The 22,911-nt window shown below is 42.2% G+C and overlaps 1 protein-coding gene across 7 annotated transcripts in view; it reads right to left on the minus strand.

Moving 5' to 3' along the window:
- Positions 1–22,911, minus strand: part of LOC140493514 (kielin/chordin-like protein) — a 328,873-nt gene that overhangs the window by 17,767 nt on the left and 288,195 nt on the right. For 6 of the 7 annotated variants that reach the window (XR_011963701.1, XM_072592025.1, XM_072592028.1 and 3 more), the window contains 8 exons: positions 20,993–21,086; positions 16,979–17,061; positions 14,377–14,482; positions 12,861–13,292; positions 9,528–9,610; positions 5,560–5,700; positions 4,717–4,882; positions 3,690–3,811 (listed from right to left, as the gene is read on the minus strand). Coding sequence is in view for 6 of the 7 variants with exons in the window: in XM_072592025.1 (XP_072448126.1) it covers positions 3,690–3,811; positions 4,717–4,882; positions 5,560–5,700; positions 9,528–9,610; positions 12,861–13,292; positions 14,377–14,482; positions 16,979–17,061; positions 20,993–21,086 (1,227 nt within the window). In the remaining variant the exon portion in view is untranslated. The remainder of the gene's footprint in view (positions 1–3,689; positions 3,812–4,716; positions 4,883–5,559; positions 5,701–9,527; positions 9,611–12,860; positions 13,293–14,376; positions 14,483–16,978; positions 17,062–20,992; positions 21,087–22,911) is intronic. The other variant, XM_072592023.1, reaches the window with a different exon arrangement.

Below are 22,911 nucleotides of genomic sequence, written 5' to 3' on the forward strand. Positions count from 1 at the left end.
TCAGTAATGCCAATGCTGGGCATCAATGGGAGATAGTTAACACAAGTATTGAAGTAATTTGCAGGCAACTCCCAAACAGTCTGCAGGTTGATGGAAGGTGGACAGTGAAATAGCTCTGTGGAGCTTGGCATCCCGTCACGCTTTATTTACAATTGCATAGCCTCTGGCAACAACACTGCCTCTCCCTGAGTCAAGCATTCCACATCTCAATATCCCTGACACCCGCCCTTTTTTTGTCATCCAGGGCTCCCTGATGGGACCAGATTAACAATCGCAACCAGGGAAGTGTTCTAGGTGGTAATATTTGTGATGGTATTCTACGAGGTCCAGTAAGCTGACTTTGTTACAGTCACTAGAGGCAGGACGTTCTGTACTTGCCTACTCACTGCAGACAGCAGAGCGCAGGAGGACAAAATGCCCTAGGATGGAAGTGATATTTTAATTTTGAAGGATCAAACTGGCCATCAACTTGCAACAGCTCTGCAAAACAATGTGCCCACCAGGTATGATTGGCTGCCAGTTGCATTATTAGCACATTGGATCTTGTGTTGCGCTCTCCTGCTATATTCAGAGAACCTGAGCAGCACCCAGCTTTGACAAGGAGGCTACCAGCTACCCTTCACTTCAGGCCCTCCTGCAGTTGTGAAGTGTGAATCACTGAGGCAACTTACTGATCTCAGAAACAACCCTGACGCTGGGTGTTTGATCCTCGTGGCAAAATGCAGATCAACATATTGGAACCAATGGTTTCCATGCAGAGACTTCTTAGAGTGCCTTATAAGGCAGAAAGAAGAGAAATACCACACAGTGTACTTGGTGGTGAAAAGGAAAAAAAATACTTGGAGGATGAGGTAGAAAACAGCAATTTCTTTTAAAGGAGGCTTTTGAATACAGGAGGGAGGAAACTTGATAAAAACACAATTGTAGTTTTTTGTAAAAAATCAGAAGTCACAATGACACCAGGTTACAGTCCAACAGGTTTAACTGAAAGCACTGCTCTTTCATAAATCTGTTGGACTGTAACCTGGTGTCGTGTGATTTCTGATTTTTTTCAGCCCTGTCCAACACCAGAACCTTCACCTCATAGATTTGTGTAAAACAATGAATTGGCTAAAGTTAAAATACTGTGTCTAGTATCGGGCTGCCAATTAATAAAAAGGTGAATGCCATGGGCAGCCTACAAGATAATGCCAGAGACAAGAAACTACAGTTCGAAGGGAAGACTTTAGATAATGGAGTTATTATGCTGGAGCAGAAAAGGCTTTAAAGGATTTATCATCAGCTAGAGTTTTGACAGAACATGCTGTGCTTATGGAGCACAGTTTAAGATTGTCAATTTCAAACTGTCACCAAGAGGGTGAGAAAAGATGTTAGGAGAAATTTCTTAGGAATAGTTGTGTTGGAGATCATTGCACTTTTAATAGAGCAACTGGAAAAATGCGTAAAGGAGAAATGAAAAAAAGCAGGACAGTAAAATTGATCCTTGAATGACGATTAGGAACAGGTATAAACAAACAGGAAGGAGAGGTGCCTGTCAGTGCTATGGACCTTTACAAAATGCTGCTGTTCCTTTATCCTTTTCTTCATGTACTGAATATAATGCACTGGTTCCAGAAAGGAAGTTCCAGAGGAATAATCCGCTACAGCCAGGGGGACCACGGAGAATAAGGAGTAACTCAATTATCAGAGAAACTAAGTACACATATGGATAGACAGGGTGGGGACTCGGAGTGGAGACACATAGCTGAAGAAGGTTCTAGGGAGAACGGTAGGTGAGGGGTTTGGAAAATTGTTTTAGTAATTCAGTTGAACACAAACAGTTAATATAGCTTGACAAGGGCAGGGCAATTAGCAAATGGGACTCCCTACAGGTAACATTGTCTGTCACAATCTTCCAAATGGGTTTTTTACTGTGAAAGGCAGAGGCAAGATTGATAAAAAAAACATTAAAGGGAGCTGCAATGGACAACAACAAGGCTAGATTAAGGTTTGGGCTGCAATGGGCAAAGGGTTTGAATACAGGCAGACATTGATAGGCAAGTGACAGCAGTGCCCTGGTAACAGCATGGATGTGGCAGAACATCCTCATCTAGTCAGGTCGACATATCCAGCATTCAAAGCACAAAGACCAAGCACCTGGCCCAGCAGCTTATGCTCCACAAAGCATCATCCCATTCTTTTTCATTTAATGCTTAAATTCTTTTCTCCACCACATTTATTTTGCTTCTCCTAAAACGCATCTGTGCTACTCACCTCAATTACTCCTTGTGATGGCATGGTCCACATTCTAACCATTCTGTGGGCAAAAAATTTTCTCCTCATTCCCCATTGATGAGCACTTTATATTTATGGCCCCTGCTTCTGATCTGCCATGTAAGTGAAAACATCTTCTCTATGAATACCATGTCAAACTATTTCATAACTGTAATGAGTTCCAGCCCCTCAGTTCTCAGACTTCTCTTTTAGAGACCGTGAGCCTGTTCAGTCTTACCCGATAAGTGCATCTTAGTTTTAGTGTCATTCCAGTAAATAATTTTAGTGCCTCCTCCAACACCTCTCCAGTACATTTTTACTGTACTCTATGTGATCTAACCAGGATTAATATATCTTTTATATGCTTTTAAATTCTATCACTTTAGAAATAAACACCAAAGGTTTGTTTGCTTTTTAAAACATATATAATCTTACTTATTGTGTCACTACTTTCATTAATTCGTGCAACAATATCCCCAGATCTCTGTTCCTCAATCTCATTTGGACTCTTGATTTTCCAAGAAATATGCAGTCTCCTCAATTTCCTGACCAAAACATATCACGTTGTTCTACCTGCATTCAATTTTCAAGTACGTTGCCAAATATTTGCATACAATTGTCTTCTTCTGTATTAATTACACCCCCCAGCAAGTTGGTGAGGATCTGTAAGCACTGGAATGCTCCGTATTGTGTTGCCAATAAATAGTGTGGGTACTGCCTTGTCTAAATATTGTGCACACACTGGATAGAGAAATGGACAGAGCTTCCAGATAATATTGATTCTATCTCCAGTTAAAGAAATGACAGAACAAAGTCAGATGGATCAACAATATTACACATTTATTTCCCTATGAAACTGTATTAACCTCGCTCCTCTATTCCCACAAGCCAAACGTCTCCCTTAATGTAACTGCCCATCTATTTTTTGAATCACTGGATGAAAATTTTCAAGGTGTAAGATGCAGTATTAGAAGTCTTTGCTGTTGGTTGGAGTCTGGCCCAAGAGTAAAGTGGCTGCTACCATGTATGGTCTAACTTACAATATCTAACAAGAATAGGATTACAGCCTCTCACTTCCACTCAATCTTACTGACCACTGAGGTACATTCTGTCTCCCCCTCAATAAATGACGCTGAACATGAATGATAAAATGTTTCTTGCTGATAACTCCCTCTCTCATACAAAGGGGTTGCTCCTTTTTCTGAGCCAGTTTGCCTTCTGCTTGTGTGGTTCCCTGAGACCAATAGCTAATTCTGTGGGACTAAACCCAACCATAAATACCACAGCCCCCTTGTAAGTGGCGTGTCTCCATGGATGCCTTTATTGTAGGCTTAGATAGGAAAATGGTTTGTTTACTCATTGCTTTTGTCCACTTTAGATAGGACAAAATTGGCAAAATCAAAACGTAGCACAACTGTCAAATGAATGATACTTACATTGAAATGATTTGACACGCAATCCTGGGCTAAAAGATAGGCACAGGTTCCATTGAGGTTAGAGATGATTCCATCAAAGGTCGTAAAGTGCAACTCTCCAAACACAGTGCATGAAGCGCCCTCTGCAGGAAGATAGCATTATAGTGAGCAATGGAAGAACACATTCGGAAAAGGTCAGAGCACAACCAAGTCTTTCCCACCACGTTAATTGCTATTTTGAAGTGCAATTATAGTGGCTGTGTAGGCAAATGAAATGTGGCCGGGCCCTAGCTAGTGTTGTCAAATAGAGACACCTAGAGTATCAGGTGCATAATTCTTTGAAAGTTGCATCATAGGTAGCCATGGTGATTAAGAAGGTGTTTAGCACACTTGCCTTCATTGCTCAGACCATTGAGAGTAGGAGTTGGAATATCATGTTGAGGTTGTACAGGACATTGGTGAGGCCACTTTTGCAGTACAGTGTACAGTTCTAGTTGCCCTGCTATAGAAAGGATATTATTAAATTGGAAAGGTTCAGAAAAGGATGCTGCTGGGACTGGAGAGTGAGAGGTATAAGAGGAGGCTGGATAGGCTGGAACTTTTTCACTGGAGCGTAGGAGGTTGAGGGGTGACCTTACAGAGGTTTATAAAATCATGAGGGGCATACATAACATGAATAGCAAAGGCCTTTCCCAAAGTTGAGGGAAAATATATGGGCCAAAAGCTGGCAAACGCTAGTTTAGTTTGGGAAATTTGGTCAGCATGGCGAGTTAAACCAAAGGGTCTGTTTCAGTGCACTATGGCTCTATGAAAAGAAAGAGTCGATTAATTTGTGGCATTGTTGGTTAAATTTTTGGCAAAACACTGGAGCCAAGGATTTATTTTTACATTTTTACAAAGTGCCAACAATAATAGAGTGGATCCCTATCAGAAACGGGTCTGCACTCCAGCAGCACCTGAATACAATGAATATAGTACCCTTTTAAAAGTACTCTTTATAAAACCAGTGTTTGGAAGATTCGCTTTGATATATTTAATGCTGACTTACTTGGTCTTGTTGTCAGGACACAGCTCATGCAGCATTCCCCATCAGGCTGGGACAAGACAGACTGCGCTGGGCAGGAACTGGGAGGAGAGCACGGCTTGGGATGACACTCCAAAGTTCCATTGTTACAATGACAGAGGTTACAGCCATCCAGCCAGTGAGTCTGACCCTGTCACAAACAGCAAAAAGAGAGAGAGAGATGGATGGGGAGAATCACAAAAGACCAGCACCCACCATCTAACGGACTAACTTTTAGATATTTTAGCTCCTGAAAAATTCGGAATGTGAATCCAAAGGCACGATACATGTGGAACTCTACGTCTAAACCATAGCAATCCTGGCCAGGAAGTGCTTGGTGGACAATACAGGGAGAGTTCTACATTGTGTTCAACCTGTACCAAAGGTGACTGGGGAGTAACTTAGTCCCAGAACTATCACCGTTACTGATCCTGAAGAAGCAGCCAGACAACTAAAGGAGCACAAAGTTAATCTTGATTTCTGATCAAATTCCAAATTCTACGCCAGACTGAGGGTGGACAGAATGGACAGAACAGTTGCCAGTGGAGAATCCAGGATAGTCAACATCACTCTACTCTACTCCTTGTGCATCAGCTGTAATTTTCCTATATGTTGGAACAGGCTCGAAGCAGGGATTTTTGCCCAGGAAGATGGATAATGCTGCCTCGTTCTACACAGCATTGGGCCTCACTGCCAGCTTTCTCTGTTATTTCTTATTCATAATCGGGAGGGGAACTGCAGTGACAAATCAGTAAACATCATGAACAGCGGAGATACGAGGGGATAATTATTTCCTCACATCTATTGGGAAAGAGCAGGCAGCCTCACCTCATGTACTTGATCCCGATGCGCACACAGTGAATCAACACATACTGGGCAGCATTGATCCACTGGTGTCTCCTGCTGCAGTAAATCACACTGCAGGATCTGGCATTGCTCCTTCTGTGACTTGCACATAACTGTCCCTTCCTGAAAATAGGAAATATAATAATAGTCAGAACAGAACTAATTTCATTTCTTTTGCACCAGATTTATTTAAAATTCAAACAACTCAATTCAAACTATAATCTGCCTATTACATCAACCTAACAGTCAAAATAGGCACAGAACAAAGGAATTAACAATGTTGCCGCAGTGTCTGGTTGCTGCCAGCAGATGGGAGTGTAACATCAGAAATAACTGATACTCATAAGGGTCTTAAAAATGTGGACTATTGAGAGATTTGTGGCAGAATCTGAGAAGATCTCTGGCCAGGCTAACCTTAACGTCGGGAGCACCTCACTCCATCTTTTATGCTTTTCACAAGCAGTGCACTTGGACTTTCATTGGACAGCCGCAAATTTCCACTCGAGAGGGATTATTGCTTGTTAGACACCTTGTTAATGCCCCAACTCATCTCATTGATATTCCCTTTTCCATTTCATCAAATGTGCCAAGCAAATTCGATGTCAGGAGAACTGAACATGAAAATCACAGCAGGTATCAGGTGGATTCAGCTCTCTGCTTGCTCTGAGCAAACTCCACACTGTTTATGGCCAAACAGCATCTCAGCTGCCTGTACGCCTTATCCATGAATACTGGCATCTGGGATTTGCCAATCCCTCATTGCACACCTCTCCATCACACTGGTAGGCTGCTTAGGGAGCACATGCTCACACTGTAGGGCACACCAGCAAGTAGCATTGAAAGGTTCTGGCAGGGATGCCTTGTGTGCAGCGCCCGGCTCAAGGATTGGACCAGAGCTGCATCTCAGAGCTGCGTATTCGATCTCTCAATGCTTGGTGACTTGGCACCGAACTCTCAGAAACTTTTCCTTTGCCAGTTAGCCCATTGACGATACAGCCAGAGCATGTGCTTCCAGATCAAGGAGCTCTTCGACACAAAGACTCAGACAGGCTGTTTCTCAGTAAGAAAGGGTTTGGGGTGGGACAAGATGATGACATCTTGATGTACGGTGCTCGGAAATATCAGTTTAACACCTACAGCACTTGCTAGCTGCCTGTGTGACTTTCCGCTCTGCACAATTGGAACATGCAAGGTGGTGATGTGTTGGGGAAGGAGGAAGCTTTCCTTGTGCATAACAGAGCTCAGCGGAGTCAGGTGCTACATACCAGCCAGGACCTCAGTGATCCCCGGCTTCAGCACATCAGAGCTGGGTGCAGTAGAGAATTGCAAACTGTGAAATATTTCTTGGTCATGATGCTGAAATCTGGTTTTCACTGTCGGGACAAACCTCAGCCTCTACCGGTTTTGTTTGTCGTCACTTTTGCTTTCTGGAAATAAAAGCTTATGTTCAGCATTGTCTGAACACTTGCCTCAATGTTACATTTTCAGCTGGACAATGACAAGCCACAGGTCTCCAGTGGGCAGAGGACAGGGCAATGCTAATGTACAGGGTGTTTAGACAAGATGCTGTGATGAGGCTGTCATTTTAACAGGGTTAGTTTGTCCTTAGGTTTTCTTTAAAAGAGGGGTCATAGAGGCAGAGGTGTCAAAACGTCTGGGCAGAGCCTAGTTTAACAATGGCAGGGGAGTGGTCAGTTCTCTCATTTCGGGTTTTTTCTAATTTATTTTAGTTGTAACAGTAAGAAGCTGTTGTAGTCCAGGGAAGGTTCCAAGCTTCAGCAGATATTTCCTGATTGGCTTTCTCTCTGAAATCTCTTCTGACTGTAAGAACCTGAGTTTTTGTTGGGCTGAAGGGTCTGTTTCCACACTGTAGGGATTTCCCTTTTGCCAAGGGATGTGTTTGTGGGATGTTTCGGGAATTGGAACAGCTCCTTAGTGAAGTTGTTACACCAAGTCGGTTGGATTTTCAAGTAGTTAAATTATTCTGAATTCTGTTTTCTTTTGTACATGTTTGAACTGTAGTGTTTAAATAAATTATGTTTTGCTTAAAGCTGAGTAATTTGACCAGCTACATCACACCTGGAATGTCCACTTCACATCTGCCTTTAATATAACAAAAGGTTAGGGTCTGGGCTACCTTCTTAAAATATTTTGATGGAGGCTGGTGTGGTCCATAACGATGGAGCTAAGGTGAAGTGTGCGGCGCAGTGGTTAAACAGTGACAGGAGGAAGAGAATGTTCAAGGAATTCTCAGCGCTTCAGAACTGCCGTGCCATGACATTACCAGTGAGGAGCAACACTGGATTGCGAGTGCTCATCTTTCAAAGCTGGTGAGACTGCCAAGAATGACAGTCTTTTGGTGGATGGTGAGTTGTTCTGGGAATGACACACGATAAGATTGGGACTGGAATTAGACGTGAGAGACATCATAGGACAAAGTGCGCAATTAATGAAGCGATAAAACTCACTAAGTTTGGAGAATAGAAATTTCTCCAAAACAAAAACCACCACACAACATGGACTTATCACAAACAAGGTAAGATTCAGCCTTGTATCTCTAATCAGTGGTGTCCAATGACTTTTAACTTCCACTGATGCCACCTGATGAAGGAGCAGCACTCTGAAAGCTAGTGCTTCCAAATAAACCTGTTTGACTATAACCTGGTGTTGTATGATTTTTAACAAATGCTGAGGGTATTGAACAAACACTGAGTTTTAGATTTCCAGCTCCTTCAGCTTGTTGTTTGCTGATCCCTAATCCTCAGCTGACCCTCATTATGTTCAGATTGATAAACTTCCACCAGAACTCCAATCCTCTTCCCAAACTCAGAGTCCATTTCCTCGGCCTACTGATCTTCACAGCTTTGACTTCAGGTTCTTCATTGTTACCTAATGACTCAATATCATCCGCAAACACTGTTGACCATGGTTCAGAACTTGCTCTATCCACCTTGTTGGATTTACCAGTGAGATCTCACACATTCCCGGCGCAGAACTATAACGTGGCAACTCACTGTTTCTGATTCCAGCACAGCAGACAGACTGAGGGAAGGAGATTATAAAAGTGTTGGGATCCTATTGGACAGGCTCAGAGGCCTTGCTGAGTTTCTGTGCAGCATTTCCCTCACCTTTCTTCCCATTGCATGAATTGCTAGCCTTTTCTATCTGCTAATGTTGCCTCTAGGTGTTCACAGTATAAGCAGTGAAGATACCTCAATAACAGTTCACAACCTGTCCCCTTTAAGATGCTGTGCGTGTACAGCCACTGCAGTGATTTAAAGGAATTGTGTGCAGAAGTAAACAGGCTCTGAATAACAGACATAACTTAAATGTATCATTGCTCTTCACGCGGTAGCATCTCCAGTGACTGCACAAAATGATCTCCCAGTGCCCTCCTATGTGGCTGGAATGTTCAGAGTGGGATTGACCATTACTGCAAAGTGACATAAAGCTCCCACAACACCTTCTTCAGTCCATGTTCACAATTAATATAGATATCTGAAAAAGAAGAGATCAGAGGCTGGGTCCTCTGTTAAAACCAGCAGTCATACCATGGACCGTAAGGGACAATGAGGTCTACTAGTTGGAGTGGTCAGCAATGCTGAACTGAAGGGGAATATCTACCCAAAACGTATTCACAGCAATGCAAAAGATGAAACCACTTTCCTGGACTGCAATGTGCTCTCCCACAATCCTCAGTTGTGTCCATCACATTAAACCTCAATGAAGCAAAGCCAGGAACAACTCAGTCAAATCTGTGTGTACTAGGAAGCGATGGAAGCCTCACTTGATGAAACTGGCAGAATATGATCTGCTCCAGGAATGAAGAAATGGAATTGCTCCTTTGAGTATATATAACTTTGATTGAAAGTTAATGTTTTATCATCCCCTGAATTGATTATTCCCAAAATCAGTTTCCATCAGGCGTAAGTTACACAATGTTTACTTACAGAGCATTGACACTGAAGGCAGGGCTCATCACGATGGATGAACTGAGATCCATTGGTGTAGTTCACGCCATTAAATAAACAGCCTGTGAAAAGTAAAAGAATATAAGCATTTACTTGCCTCAGAAAATGTTCCTGGAAGAACACCACGTCTTCCTCTACAATGATCCAGAGGCAAAGCTATGGACAGAGTTCATGTTAACCCTAAACAATTGTTCAAGTGAAGTAAATATTTTTTTGGATTGTGACTTGTATCAAGTCAGGAAAAAATTCAGTCAAGTGTTCCTGCCACTTATTTCATGATAACATGTTAGTTACTTTAGCATCAATAGTGAATTGTGGAATGTTGATCAATCTTTCCGTTTTTTATTGGATGGTGTGAACATACAGCTATGATGGATTGATTCTAGGAAGGTAACTCAAAAATCTTATTAAATCCCTCACTATTTGCAGCAGCACCTTTGCTGGAGCCCATTAATTCCTTATGCAGATTGTCATGGCGTCATAGAGATGTACTGCGTGGAAACAGACCTGTCAGCCCAACTCATCCATGCCAACCAGATATCCCAATTAATCTGGTCCTATTTGCTAGCATTTGGCCCATGTCCCTCTAAACTCTTCCTACTCAGACACCCATACAGATGTCTTTTAATGCTGTAATTGTACCAACCTCCACCACTCCCTCTGGCAGCTCATTCTATTCACACACCACCCTCTTCATGAAACAGTTGCCAATTAGGTCCCTTTTAAATCTTTTCCATCTCAGCTTAAACCTATGCCCTCTAATTTTGAACTTGCCCACCCCAGGGAAAAGACTTTGTCTATTTACCCTATCCATGCCCCTCATAATTTTGTAAACCTCTATAAGGTCACCCCTCAGCCTCCGAAGCTCCAGGGAAAACAGCCCCAGCCTATTCAGCCTCTCCCTATGCTCAAACCCTCCAACCCTGGCAACATCCTTGTAAATCTTTTCTGAACCCTTTCAAGTTTCACAACATCTTTCCGATAGGAAGGAGACCAGAATTACATGCAATATTCCAAGAATGGCCTAACCAATGTCCTGTACAGCCGCAACATGACCTCCCAACTCCTGTACTCAATACTCTGACCAATAAAGGAAAGCAGACCAAGCATCTTCTTCACTATCCTGTCTACCTGCGACTCCACTTTCAAGGACTGCACTGCAAGGTCTCTTTGTTCAGCAACACTCTCCAAGACCTTACCATTAATTGTATAAGTCCTGCCCTGATTCACCTTTCCAAAATGCAGCACCTCATATTTATCTAAATTAAACTCCATCTGCCACTCCTTGGCCCATTGGCCCATCTGATCAAGATTCCGTTCACTCACAGGTAACCTTCTTTGCTAGAAGACAGTGAGGCCTGCAGATGCTGGAGATCAAAGTTGAGAGTGTGTTGCTGGAAAAGCACAGCAGGTCAGACAGCATCCAAGGAGCAGCAAAATTGACGTTTTGGACTGGAGTCCTTCATTAGGAATGAGGCCTCATTCTTGAGGAACCTTGTTGAATACCTTACTGAAGTCCATATAAATTATGTTCCACACTCTCCCCTCATCAATCCTCTTTGTTACTTCTTCCAAATACCTAATCAAGTTATTGAGACACGATTTCCCATGCACAAAGCTATGTTGACTATCCCTAATCAGTCCTTATCTTTACAAATACATGTAAATCCCGTCCTTCAGGATTCCCTCCAATAACTTGCCCATCACTGATGTCCGGCTCACTGGTCTATAGTTCCCTGGATTTTCCTTACTACCTTTCTTAAATTGTGGCACTACATTAGCCAACCTCCAGTTTTCCAGCACCTCATCAGCAATCCCTTCTCTAGCTTCCCACAGAGTTCTAGGGTACACCTGATCAGGTCCTGGGGATTTATCCACTTTTATGCATTTCAAGACATCTAGCACCTTGTCCTCTGTAGTATGTCACCATCTATTTCCCCACATTGTAGATCTTCCATATCCTTCTCCACAGTAAACACTGATGCAAAATATTTGCTTATATCTCTCCCATCGCCTGCAGTTCTACACAAAGGCTGCCTTGCTGATCTTTAAGGAGCCCTATTCTCTCCCTAGTTACCCTTTTGTCCTTAATGTATTTGTAAAATCTCTTTGGATTGTCCTTAACTCTATTTGCCAAAGCTATCTTATGTCTCCCCTTTTGTCCTCTTGATTTCCCTCTTAAGTATACTCCTACTGAATTTATACAGTTCTAGGGAATCACTTGATTTCTGCTTTCTGTACTAGACATATGCTTCCTTCTTATTTTTGACCAAACCCTCAATTTCCCTCATCATCCAGCTTTGCCTACACCTACCTGCCTTGTCCTTCAGCCTAACAGGAACATACTGTCTCCTGACTTGTGTTTTCCCAATTTTTAAGGTTTCCCATGTGGTTTCTCTACTCAGTCACATGGGAGATTGCAATAATCTAAATTACTGTCTAGTTATGTCCTTTAAACCCTTCAGAAAAGTAACCAGCCGACTCCATCTGCTACTATTCTAAGATCCAAACTCCAAATATGATATTCATATCAGACAGCTTTCAGCACACATTAAGTATCTAACAGGCAGTATTGGGGGCAGACAGGGAAACAATATCAAGGACACAGTGCCTCATTTGAAGCAGAGGATTTAGGCTGTCAACATCAAGAAGTGCAGCAGACATGGCATTACTGAAAGGAGGGGAAGTGGTGTTAAGTTGCAGATGAGATTCTGAGAGAATTTGGTTTGAAGTTCTCTTATGTCTGAGGGAGAGTACTCATCAAACAATGCACGTCTCTCTCATGGAGTGCATCACTTAGCCAATGTCAGTGGCTTCATAGCACATTGTTTCTTCTTGTGTGCTTCTTTTAATATTAAATTATTACGTCTGGTTTTGTATCTTGCTCTGTGTTGCACTTCAGTGCCTGAGACTGCAGCAGTGGGTATTTTGTGAAGGTTATTTTCCTGTCATCTGCAGTGTTTGAATCTACAGGTAGTGAAAGTGCTTAGTACTTTATGAATTAATTAAACAATCAACATTACGATCCTATCACAAGCTCGAAACATGTACTTGGTATATTAGCAATATCTTGTTTGGGCAATTGTGCTCTTGATTTCCTGCAAGTGGTGTTTAACAAACTGAACACTTCTTTTTGGTTCATTAACAGTCTAAATGTATGTTCTAGTTAGCTCACTATCAGCATTAATCAGCTCACAACCATCTCTGACTTTTTTCTACACCTGTAGCCTGATCTGACCTCACTCAGGTCCTCATTATCCATGTACCACCCAAGCTGAACATTTTTCTTTCTTCCTCTCCCTTTGTGCTTACTCAAGTCTTCCTGGAAAATCTTGCCTTGAAAACTGGAAGCATTTAGCGAAGTGGTTTTGGCCATTGTTGGTGAAGGCAGCTCAGTCTGTGTCACAGAGTGCCCCTGGACCATACTGCCGGTGCTCCTGTCCATTTCTGTGGCGTGTCCAACCACTGGTTGTTGTGTTGTGACAATCTCAGACCTCTCAGGCGAAGCAGTGAATCCCGGCGCTAGCTTGTTCCTGACACGCCACAGCAAAATCCGATGCAGGGTGTGCTGCCTGGCTGTGGGACTGGCTGAAGGAGACACAGATAACAGCCTGCCATCCAGGCCAGAGGGATGAGGCTGAACTGTGGCTCTCCAATGTCCTCGGGAGAACCGTGTTGGTGCCGGTTTCTCAGGGATCATATTGTCGGTGATAGGAGGGTACAACACTGAGCTCTCAGTAGATACTGGAAAAGAAGGGAAATTCAGGATATAGAATCAGAGGTCAAAAATTGTTGATGACTCTTATGATAATATCAATGAAGCAGTTGATCAGTTTCATCAAGATCATCCTTCCATACCCATATGATTTCAGCATATCATAGTGTCTAACTGCGTCTAGAAAAATTCAATGTGTCTATGTCTGCACTGCTTTAAGATGAAATGACCCAGTCACTGTTTGGGTGAATAAGTACTGAAATGGTAGTTTATCACAGGAGTTTATCAGCTCCTGTTTCACCAGCAATAATTCCCAGCAAGTGCTTGAAAAATCCACTGACATGTGGGAATTATTTTTCAGATGCACTTCCAATGAAGTAGCAGAGCTACATCAGATTATAAGAACCTCAAGATCTTTTAATCTTTAAACTAACCATCAGGACTTACACTGAAATTAAGCTCGGAATTTATGTTTGGAATTGCACTTAGGATCTCAGATGTGCCCCTTTGGTCCCATCTCAGACAAAGATCAAGGATCATGGAGTCATAAAGTCATGTGGCAGGGAAACAGACCCTTCGGTCCAACTAGTCCATGACAAACATAATCCCAAACTGAACTAGTCCCACATGCCTGCTCCTGGCCCATATCCCTCCAAACCTTTCCTATTCATGTACGAATCAATCTACTGTTGTAATTGTATCAGCATCCAGCACTTTCTCAGGAAGTTCATTCAACATGTGAACCACCCTCTGTGTAAAACAAAATTGCCTCTTATGTCTTTTTTAAATCCCTTTCCTCAGCTTGAAAACATGCCTCCTACTCTTGAAATCCCCATCCTACGGAAAAGACAACTACCATTACCTCTATCCATGCCCCTCATTATTTTATAAACTTCTATCAGGTCACCCCTCAACTTCCTACAATCCAGTGAAAAAGGCCCCAGCCTGTCCAGCCTTTCTTTATAACTCAAACCTTCCATACCCGTTAGAATTAAATCATATTTCAAAATGTAACTTGACATTTTAAATTATTTTGTGCCCCGATAAGTTATTGACAAGGCTAATGATCATGAGGACCAGTCCTCAACCAGCTCCACTGAAGAGGGTACTTACAGTCAGGACACATGGGACAGCAGCTGCCAGGGATATGAAGTAAAGGCTCTTCGCACTCCAGCTCTGTACAACTATCTCCTTTCCAGTCACACTCTACATTGCCTTCCTGGGGTGGGAGAGGCAGAGAGTCATGCTATTGAAAAACTATCTCAGTATCTCACATGAGAATAGCATCAAACAGATCAATATTAGCACAAAACCTCAAGTGAACATCAAGGTGCAAATTAAGAACTTACACGAGTGAAATACTGGTCTGTGACACAAGTTTTATTCCAACCCAGGGTTTGGGAGAGGGGGTTTAGAATCTCTGATTTTTTTTGGAATCAGGACAGAAGCTCACACTGTACATGGAATGGTCAAATCACAGGGCAGCACGTTGGTTCAGTGGTTAGCACTGCTGCCTCACAGCGCCAGAGACCCAGGTTTGATCCCAGCCTCGGGCGACTGTTCGTGTGGGGTTTGTACATTCTCCCTGTGTCTGCGTGGGTTTCCTCCAGGTGCTCCGGTTTCCTCCCACAGTCCAAAGACGTACGGGTCAGGTGAATTGGCCATGCTAAATTGCCCATAGGGTTAGATGCAATCGTCGAAGGGAAATGGGTCTGGGTGGGTTACTCTTCGGAGGGTCAGTGCGAACTTGTTGAGCCAAAGGGCCTATTTCCACACTGTAGGAATCGAATCTAATCTAATCTAAAGGTCACTGCTAAACTTAGATTACGAGAGTAGACCACATCTCATTGTGACCTTCTCCATTCAACAAACAGTAAAATTAGGTATCTTATTTTCTATAATAGTCACCCAATTTGATGAGGCCTTTTGCTGAAATGTGTGGTGACTGAACAACCTTCATTGGCACCCCCTCGAAACAACTGTTTGACAATTTACTCTTATATCCTCATACGCTGTAGCCAATTTGAAATCAACTTTATTTTTACAGAATTGACTCAAAATACAAGCTGACCCAACTAAGCCAGTGGAGGCCCCCTTTTCAATAATGAACAGCAAACATTCATTAAATGTGAATACTCATAGAATCCCTACAGAGTGGAAACAGGCCCTTCAGCCCTACAAGTCCACACTGACCCTCCGAAGAGTATCCCACCCAAACCCACTCTCCATTACTCTACATTTACCCCTAACCTACACGTCCATGCACACAATGGGCAATTTAGCATGGCCAATTCACCTGACCTTAACATCTTTGGTATGTGGAAGGAAATTGGAGCACCCAGAGGAAACCCACACGGGGATAATGTGCAAACTCCACACAAACAGTCTCCCGAGGCTGAAATTCGAGCCCAGGTCCCTGGTGCTGTGAGGCCACAGTGCTAAGCACTGAGCCACCATGCTGCCCTGAATATTGTTATCAATAATTTTTATAAATAGCAATCACTTTCATTATGAGCAGATATTGACAAATTCTAAATGCAGTTTGGCCTATAATTGTCTTCTTGACCATTCTGCCTTCAATACTGACATTGATCTTTCATTCAGTGATAGACCCAGGTCAGAATACGTTTAATGCTTCTTACATTTGAGATCTCTCCTGATTATGGGGACTGCCTGCCTCCCTCCCTCTCCCTTGCCTTTTGACAACTTTTAGCATCTGTGCACATGTCTAGTGCTCGACTTAATCCACATAGGTGATGAATAAAGTACACCCATACATTCAAGGACATACACCCATCCATACATACACTTCAGCCACATGCAGCTTGAGTAATAACTGGACAAAACAGAGTGGTGAAAAGCTAGTGAGGTGGTCAGAAACAACCAATTACATGGTGCATTTTGGTAGCGCCTAGATCACCGAAATGAGGACCTCCAGGTATTCGGATTCTATTCAATATCTCATGTCTCCTAAAACCAAACTCTGATCCAGCACTTGTTGTCTACTTTGTGTAAGAACATGAGCAGCCATTTATCCAAACATCAGTATTCCTCTGAGTGGCATGTAACCTATCGGGAACTGCATTCCACCTCCTGAGGAAATTTTTGTGTAACCGGTGCTTTAAGTTTGAGAATAAAGCAAAGTTCCTTCACCCATCCTCACAATCCCACTGTTCAGCCATGGACAATAGTACAGGAGAAATCTAGTTACTTGGGAGTTCTGAGAAAGGGTCACTGGACCTGAAACATTAACTCTGATTTCTCTCCACAGACGGTGCCAGACCTGCTGAGCTTTTCCAGCAATTTTTGTTTTTGTGTCAGATTTCCAGCACCTGCAACTCTTTCAGTTTTTTAAAGATACATGTGTACCCCATCAATAGCCATTCTCATTTGACCAACTACTTTTTATCAATGACTTAAATATTTCAGCCACAACTGTGTTTTATGTTAATTCATTCTGTGGGATTATTACCTTGGAAAAGTATTGTTCCTTTCATTTTCATATCACTCAATGCTTGTGATTTCTAAACTTCTGTCTTCAAATTCTGCACTCTCAATGAAAGAGAAACAACCCATTTGCATCGATGGTATTACAACCACTGGTTGCTCCTCAGTCATTGAAACAATGGATTGATCATTTGGAAGATACAGTGAAAACATAGCTTTTAACAAATTGGCCTCATCGATCACATCCACTCACTGTGACAACACCTACCTTACAGAGACAGACGACACAGGGGTCAGTGGCTGAGATATAATATCCTCCATCTTCCAGAACCTGGCCATCATATAGACACACTACAGAGAGGAGTTAAATAAGAAAGCTTGGAAAACAAAGTTATCATTATTTGAGAAAAAAAAATCAAATTAATGAAATAATCCAGCAACAAGTAGTTAAAGAACTACAAACAGCGTTAAAAAGCCAAGCAGGGAAAAGGAAGTGCTTAAATCCAACTTGGACCATGCCAACGGTCAACATTCAGAAATTAATGGGCTATGTAACTGGCAGAGAAAGCATACAAATGTATCAGATATCCCTCATTCAACAAATTTGGGATCAATTGGTAAAAAGCTTAGAGAGACACAGAATATCTTGACAGACCTTAAAATCAAGCATAAAAAAGAAAGTTCTGGAGGAAGGGTCACTCGACTCTGATTTCTCTCCACAGATGTTGTTGGACCTGCTGAGCTTTTCTGGCAATATTTCTATTTTTGTCTCACAAAAAAGGAACTTCAACTGAGGTGCAAAGAGGAAAACTTATTGCAAATTTCTTACAAGCTCAGCCATTGTTCTCAATCAATGAACACAGCAAAGGCTTGGGGAAAATGTTTCATTTGCACAGAGGTGTTCAGAACTCAGAGATCACTACAAACTATGAACTGACTATGAACGTTCCAGAGGAACTATGAATGTCCCCTGTAGTTAATTAATCTTATGTTTAAAAAAGACACTCTTGCAAGAGAGCAGGCATCTTCCTTGAAGTTTGAAGAAGACCGTCAGAGAGAAGCAAGCCTTTGCTAAGGAAGAAGATCACCCCCAGAATAGGGGCAAGTCTTGTGGAAAACACCTTAGCAATACTGCAAACGCAGAGCTACGCAGGAATTTCTTCCCCCTCCTTATTCTGAAGTCTATTACCCCAACAACAATGATGCACTTCTCGTTTCTGATAGCATTCCAGAAATGTTTTCATCCTCTGAAGAGCTGCGGACAATGATAAGTGAGGCCTTGCATCCTGTAAAACCTCCAAGAGAGCTGAGAATGCTAATTGGAGACTGATGCCTCAAGTGAAAAAGATGCGTGTGGAGTGGGAGAGATGGGAATTGGGAGTTCAGAGGCTTTTCATGATGGTTAAAAATTGAGCCGTTGAAGAAATTGAGAAGTGATGTGAAGTAAAGACTTCATCTACTTTAAGAATAGCCACTCAGCATATGAAAAAGGAACAATACAATAGTGTTGTCAGATCACATGGACCTAGACTCTTGAGTCTCTCAGATCCAATAATATGCCCTGTCTTACCATTATTTGTAAGCAATTAGGTTTAATAAAGCTGAGACATGGTCACTCAGCGGAGTGTGGACACCATCTTACCACAAACCAAACCAAACAACAATGAACCAGTTACACACCAGATTAAGCCACACTGTTACATACATGAAAATCATTGAGCCAGTCACATGTTAGGAGGACAGGGGAGGATGGTATTACAACCACTGGTTGCTCCTCAGTCATTGAAACAATGGATTGATCATTTGGAAGATACAGTGAAAACATAGTTTTTAACAAATTGGCCTCATCAGAATTGATGCAGCAAGCTGCCTATCCAAAAAAGGCTGCCCAGAGGTAGCTTTCTGGATTGAAACTGAAATTGTACTTGGGACTTTTCTCATTGGAGAAAAGAAGGTTTAGGGGCGATTTGATAGAGGTGTACAAGATGATTAGGGGTTTAGATAGGGTTGACAGTGAGAACCTTTTTCCACGTATGGAGTCAGCTGTTACTAGGGGACACAGCTTTAAATTAAGGGGTGGTAGGTATAGGACAGATGTTAGGGGTAGATTTTTTACTCAGCGGGTTGAGAGTTCATGGAATGCCCTGCCAGTATCAGTGGTGGACTCTCCCTCTTTATGGTCATTTAAGCGGGCATTGGACAAGCATATGGAGGTTATTGGGCTAGTGTAGGTTAGGTAGGCTTCGGTCGGCGCAACATCGAGGGCCGAAGGGCCTGTACTGCGCTGTATTTTTCTATGTTCCATGTTCTATGTTGTAGGCAGCCTACCTGCAGGACACCCTTGACCCTATATTATCAGGAGAAACTGTGATGAAATTTTCAAATCCAGAAATGGAGGCAAGATCAAGGAAGCAGTGATCTATCTGTTCCATAAAGCCCCATGGAGCATTTTGTTAATCCTGGTCTCACATGCTGGGAGATGATGGTATCATGGTAATATCTGGGTATTGAACAAGTTAAAAAAATTCTCTGGGTTCATCAGAATCATGGAAGGAAATCTGCCAACCTAACTTAATCTGGCCTACATGTGACTCCAGAGCCACATGCTTAACTCTTAACTGCCCTCTGAATTCACCTAGTGAGCCACCCAGTTCAAGGGCGATCAGGAAATGGTTACAATGTTGGCTTTACTATAGTGATGCTCACATCCCATGAAGGAATATAGAAATGGGAAAGGTAACTGATTTTTGCTCACATGTTTTGTTCAGCAAGACAGATGCTCCATTTAATAGGTCATTAAAGTGGCTCAGTGGCCCTATGTATGTCGTAAGAACCTGATTTGTATCTCTCCATCAGTTTTCTGCCCAAGTTAGGGACATAGAGCACAATGACCCAAGAAAACAGTGGCATTAAAATGGTCAAATCCAATGGCATGGATTTTAATTGTAGTTCAGTCTAATTTGCATCGTCCACTTGGTGATCTTACAAACAGCTTGTGCAGAAGCAGATGCAGGAAGATCAGTGGACAGCACTGTGCATTCTTGACCCAATGTTTGCTCCCAACAGAAACTGATTGCCACTGTAAAAATTCCTGCAATTGCAATAGTTCATTACATTTACTGGAATACTCCCGACACAGTACCTCACTCCTTGACTTCCCAAAGCCTGTCCAATAGCCACAAGGCACAGGTTAGGAGAACAATGGAATACTCCCTATTTGCCTGGCTGAGTGCAGCTCCACCAACACTCAAGATGCTTGACACCATCCAGGACAAAGCAGTCTGCTTGCTTGACACCACATCCATAAGTATCTACTCCCTGCACAACTGATGCTCAGTAGCAGCAGCCTGTACTATCTACAAGATGCACTGCAGAAATTCACCAAAGATCCTTAGACAGCACCTTCCAAAGCAATGATCTGTTCCATCTAGAAGGTTGTAGGCAGCAAATACATAGGAACACTACCACTTGCAAGTTTCTCTTCAAGCCACTCACCATCTTGACTTGGAAATATGTTCCTGTTCCTTCACTGGCAGTGAGTCAGAATCCTAGAATTTCCTTCCTAAGGGCATTGTTGAGTTAACCGACAGCACATAGACTGCAGTGGTTCAAGGAGGTAACTCACCACCACCTTCTCAAGGGGCAACTGGGGAGGGAAAACAAATGCTGTCCAACCAGCCCACGAGTGAATTAAAAAATCACTTCATAACCAGTCAGTCACAATTTGATGCATAACAAACATGTCACACAGTAAAGAATCAGCTGCAAGAAATTAATTCAAAATATGCTGTGCTGGATCCATGTTCTCTCTGGAACACTGGCCATTCGAGATTTAGGAAAACAGGACCTGATGTGGAGATGACTTTCTGTACACAGTGCCCCATCCGGTGAAGCTGATTTTCAGAAGCTTTATTTGGATGCTCATTGAGCTAACTACAAGAAATAGTCTAACATTTGTTCAATGGTCCTCCCACAGAATTTGGAAGATAAAGCAGAGACTTTGCTGATGAAATTTCTCTAGCTCGGTGTGCTGCTGATATTCAGCATGGGACAGGACTGCAGTGATGCCAACTGCTATGTGAACTTGGACTTTTTGTTGACTTGAGATCCTCGTTTCCATGGAAACTGATCTGGTCTTGAATCTCCTTGTCAGTGTTGGCTGTTTGACAAAGCTGGCTGCCAACCTATGGTTTACAAGTAAGATCACAGTAAACCACGGAAACGAAGATGCAGGCACAATGTCACTATGAGTTATAAATACTGAAACACTGTTGGATCTTACCTGAGCAAGTTGGGCAGCATTCACCAGGCATGGAGTAGGCGTTTTCACAGGAAGGTGGTTCACATATCAGAATGTCACAACTTACTTCTCCAAACTGTTTGAGAGAGATGGACAGAGAGTAAGAGGAGGGTGATACGGAGAAACTGAGTTACAGAGTAGGGAGATTGAGATGTGGAGTCAGAATGTGAGAGAAAGAGACCAACACAGATGGAGTAACAGAGAGAGAGAGAGAGAGAGAGAGTGTGTGAGAGAGAGAGTGTGTGTGAGAGAGAGAGAGACAGACAGACAGAGAGAGATGGAGGGGGGAGGGTGAGAGGAAGTGGGGGGATGGAGGGAGTCAGGGAGAAGGGGGGGTACTGGGAAGATGGAAACTCACAGATCAACATTTTCCAAAAATCACAGGAAATATGAAAAAAATTACAGAATCATTAACATCACAAAACATTACCATGTGATAAAGTACTGGGGAACCAACAGTTAAAAGCCTCCATTTAAAGTTTCCATCTTGCAATAATAATTTGTCTTACATTTTTAAAATGGCAGTCACAGCAACCGTGAGAATTAATTTAAGAATGTAAGACTCTTGACATAACCTTGTAGCTGTTCTTTCTCAGACGGAACTGTCATCACCTCCAATGAATAAAATACTGATAATTTTTTTTGCTTTATCTGCTTTGACACAAGAGAATGGCACCTGATGTAGAAACATTTAAATCAATAACTTTGTTTCGACATATGTGAACAAGACTAAAATGTGTTAGTCATCTAATTTTAATTACAACAACTTAATTAGAGGTAGAAACATTACATTGTGAGGGAACTGAAACATGTGAAATTGTTACGCACATAAGGGCTATAAAATATGCTGCTTTATTTGCTAAAAATCAGAGATCTGTCATTAGTCCATCCAAGGTTATCTTATTTGATACTCTGGACTATAGACTTCATCTCTCACTGGCTTAATCTAAATAAAGTGTGTTTCGGTATTGAAACTTTTGTGTGGTCCGAGATTTTTTTTAAGTCAACATATGAACTTAAACTCTCTTCCCTTGTCTGATTCAAATAGCTCTATTAAAAAAGGTGTTGATAATAAAACTTATAGGACTAGCATTCTCTGACACTAATCTGGTAGTTGGTAACTAGAAACAAAATGATCATTTGCAACCAAACTTTGACATCAACATCAGATCAATATTTGCTTGCCCATGCACATTGGTATTACAAATTTAAAAGCTCCATTTTAACAAGTGAAACCAAAAGGCTGTCAAAATGTTGCAGCATGCCACGTGACATTTTGCATTGGCACTGTGGGCCAAGAGTCCGTAGCCATTACCTGGTTAAAGATGGAGCAGAGTGTCACCATTGCTTCACTGTCGCCTGGTCAAAATCCTGGAATTCTCTTCCTAAGTGCATTGTGGGTCAACTTACAGCAGGTGGACTGCAGCAGTTCAAGAAGGCAGCTCACCACCACCACCTTCTCAAGGGCAACTAGGGATGGGCAATATAAGTGCTGGCCAACCAGCAATGTCCACATCCCATAAATGGTTAGAAAATAAAAGCCCACAACATGGGCTGAACTTGGAACAAGATAATTTGGGTCAGATCATCATGTTTGTTGCCTATTTTTAAAGTAGAAAGCAGCTCTTCAGAAATAGAGAAACCATCAACAAAACCATTGAATCTACTTTGGCCAACTGGGCAACCAAGATTGCTCACAACAGCACCTTAAAATTAGGAGAAGGCCTCTCTCCAATCTGTTCCAACGTCAAGATCACGTGAGAACCAACCTCCTGGCATTGACAACAATAAACATTGCAACTTACTGAAAAAGCTCTACAAGTCCTTCACTGCAATGAAAACTTCAACACATCTAAGAAAATACAGATCTGATACAAAAACTGAAACAATTCCATGCTGTA

Source organism: Chiloscyllium punctatum, chromosome 22, assembly GCF_047496795.1.
Source record: "Chiloscyllium punctatum isolate Juve2018m chromosome 22, sChiPun1.3, whole genome shotgun sequence".
NCBI lineage: Eukaryota > Metazoa > Chordata > Chondrichthyes > Orectolobiformes > Hemiscylliidae > Chiloscyllium > Chiloscyllium punctatum.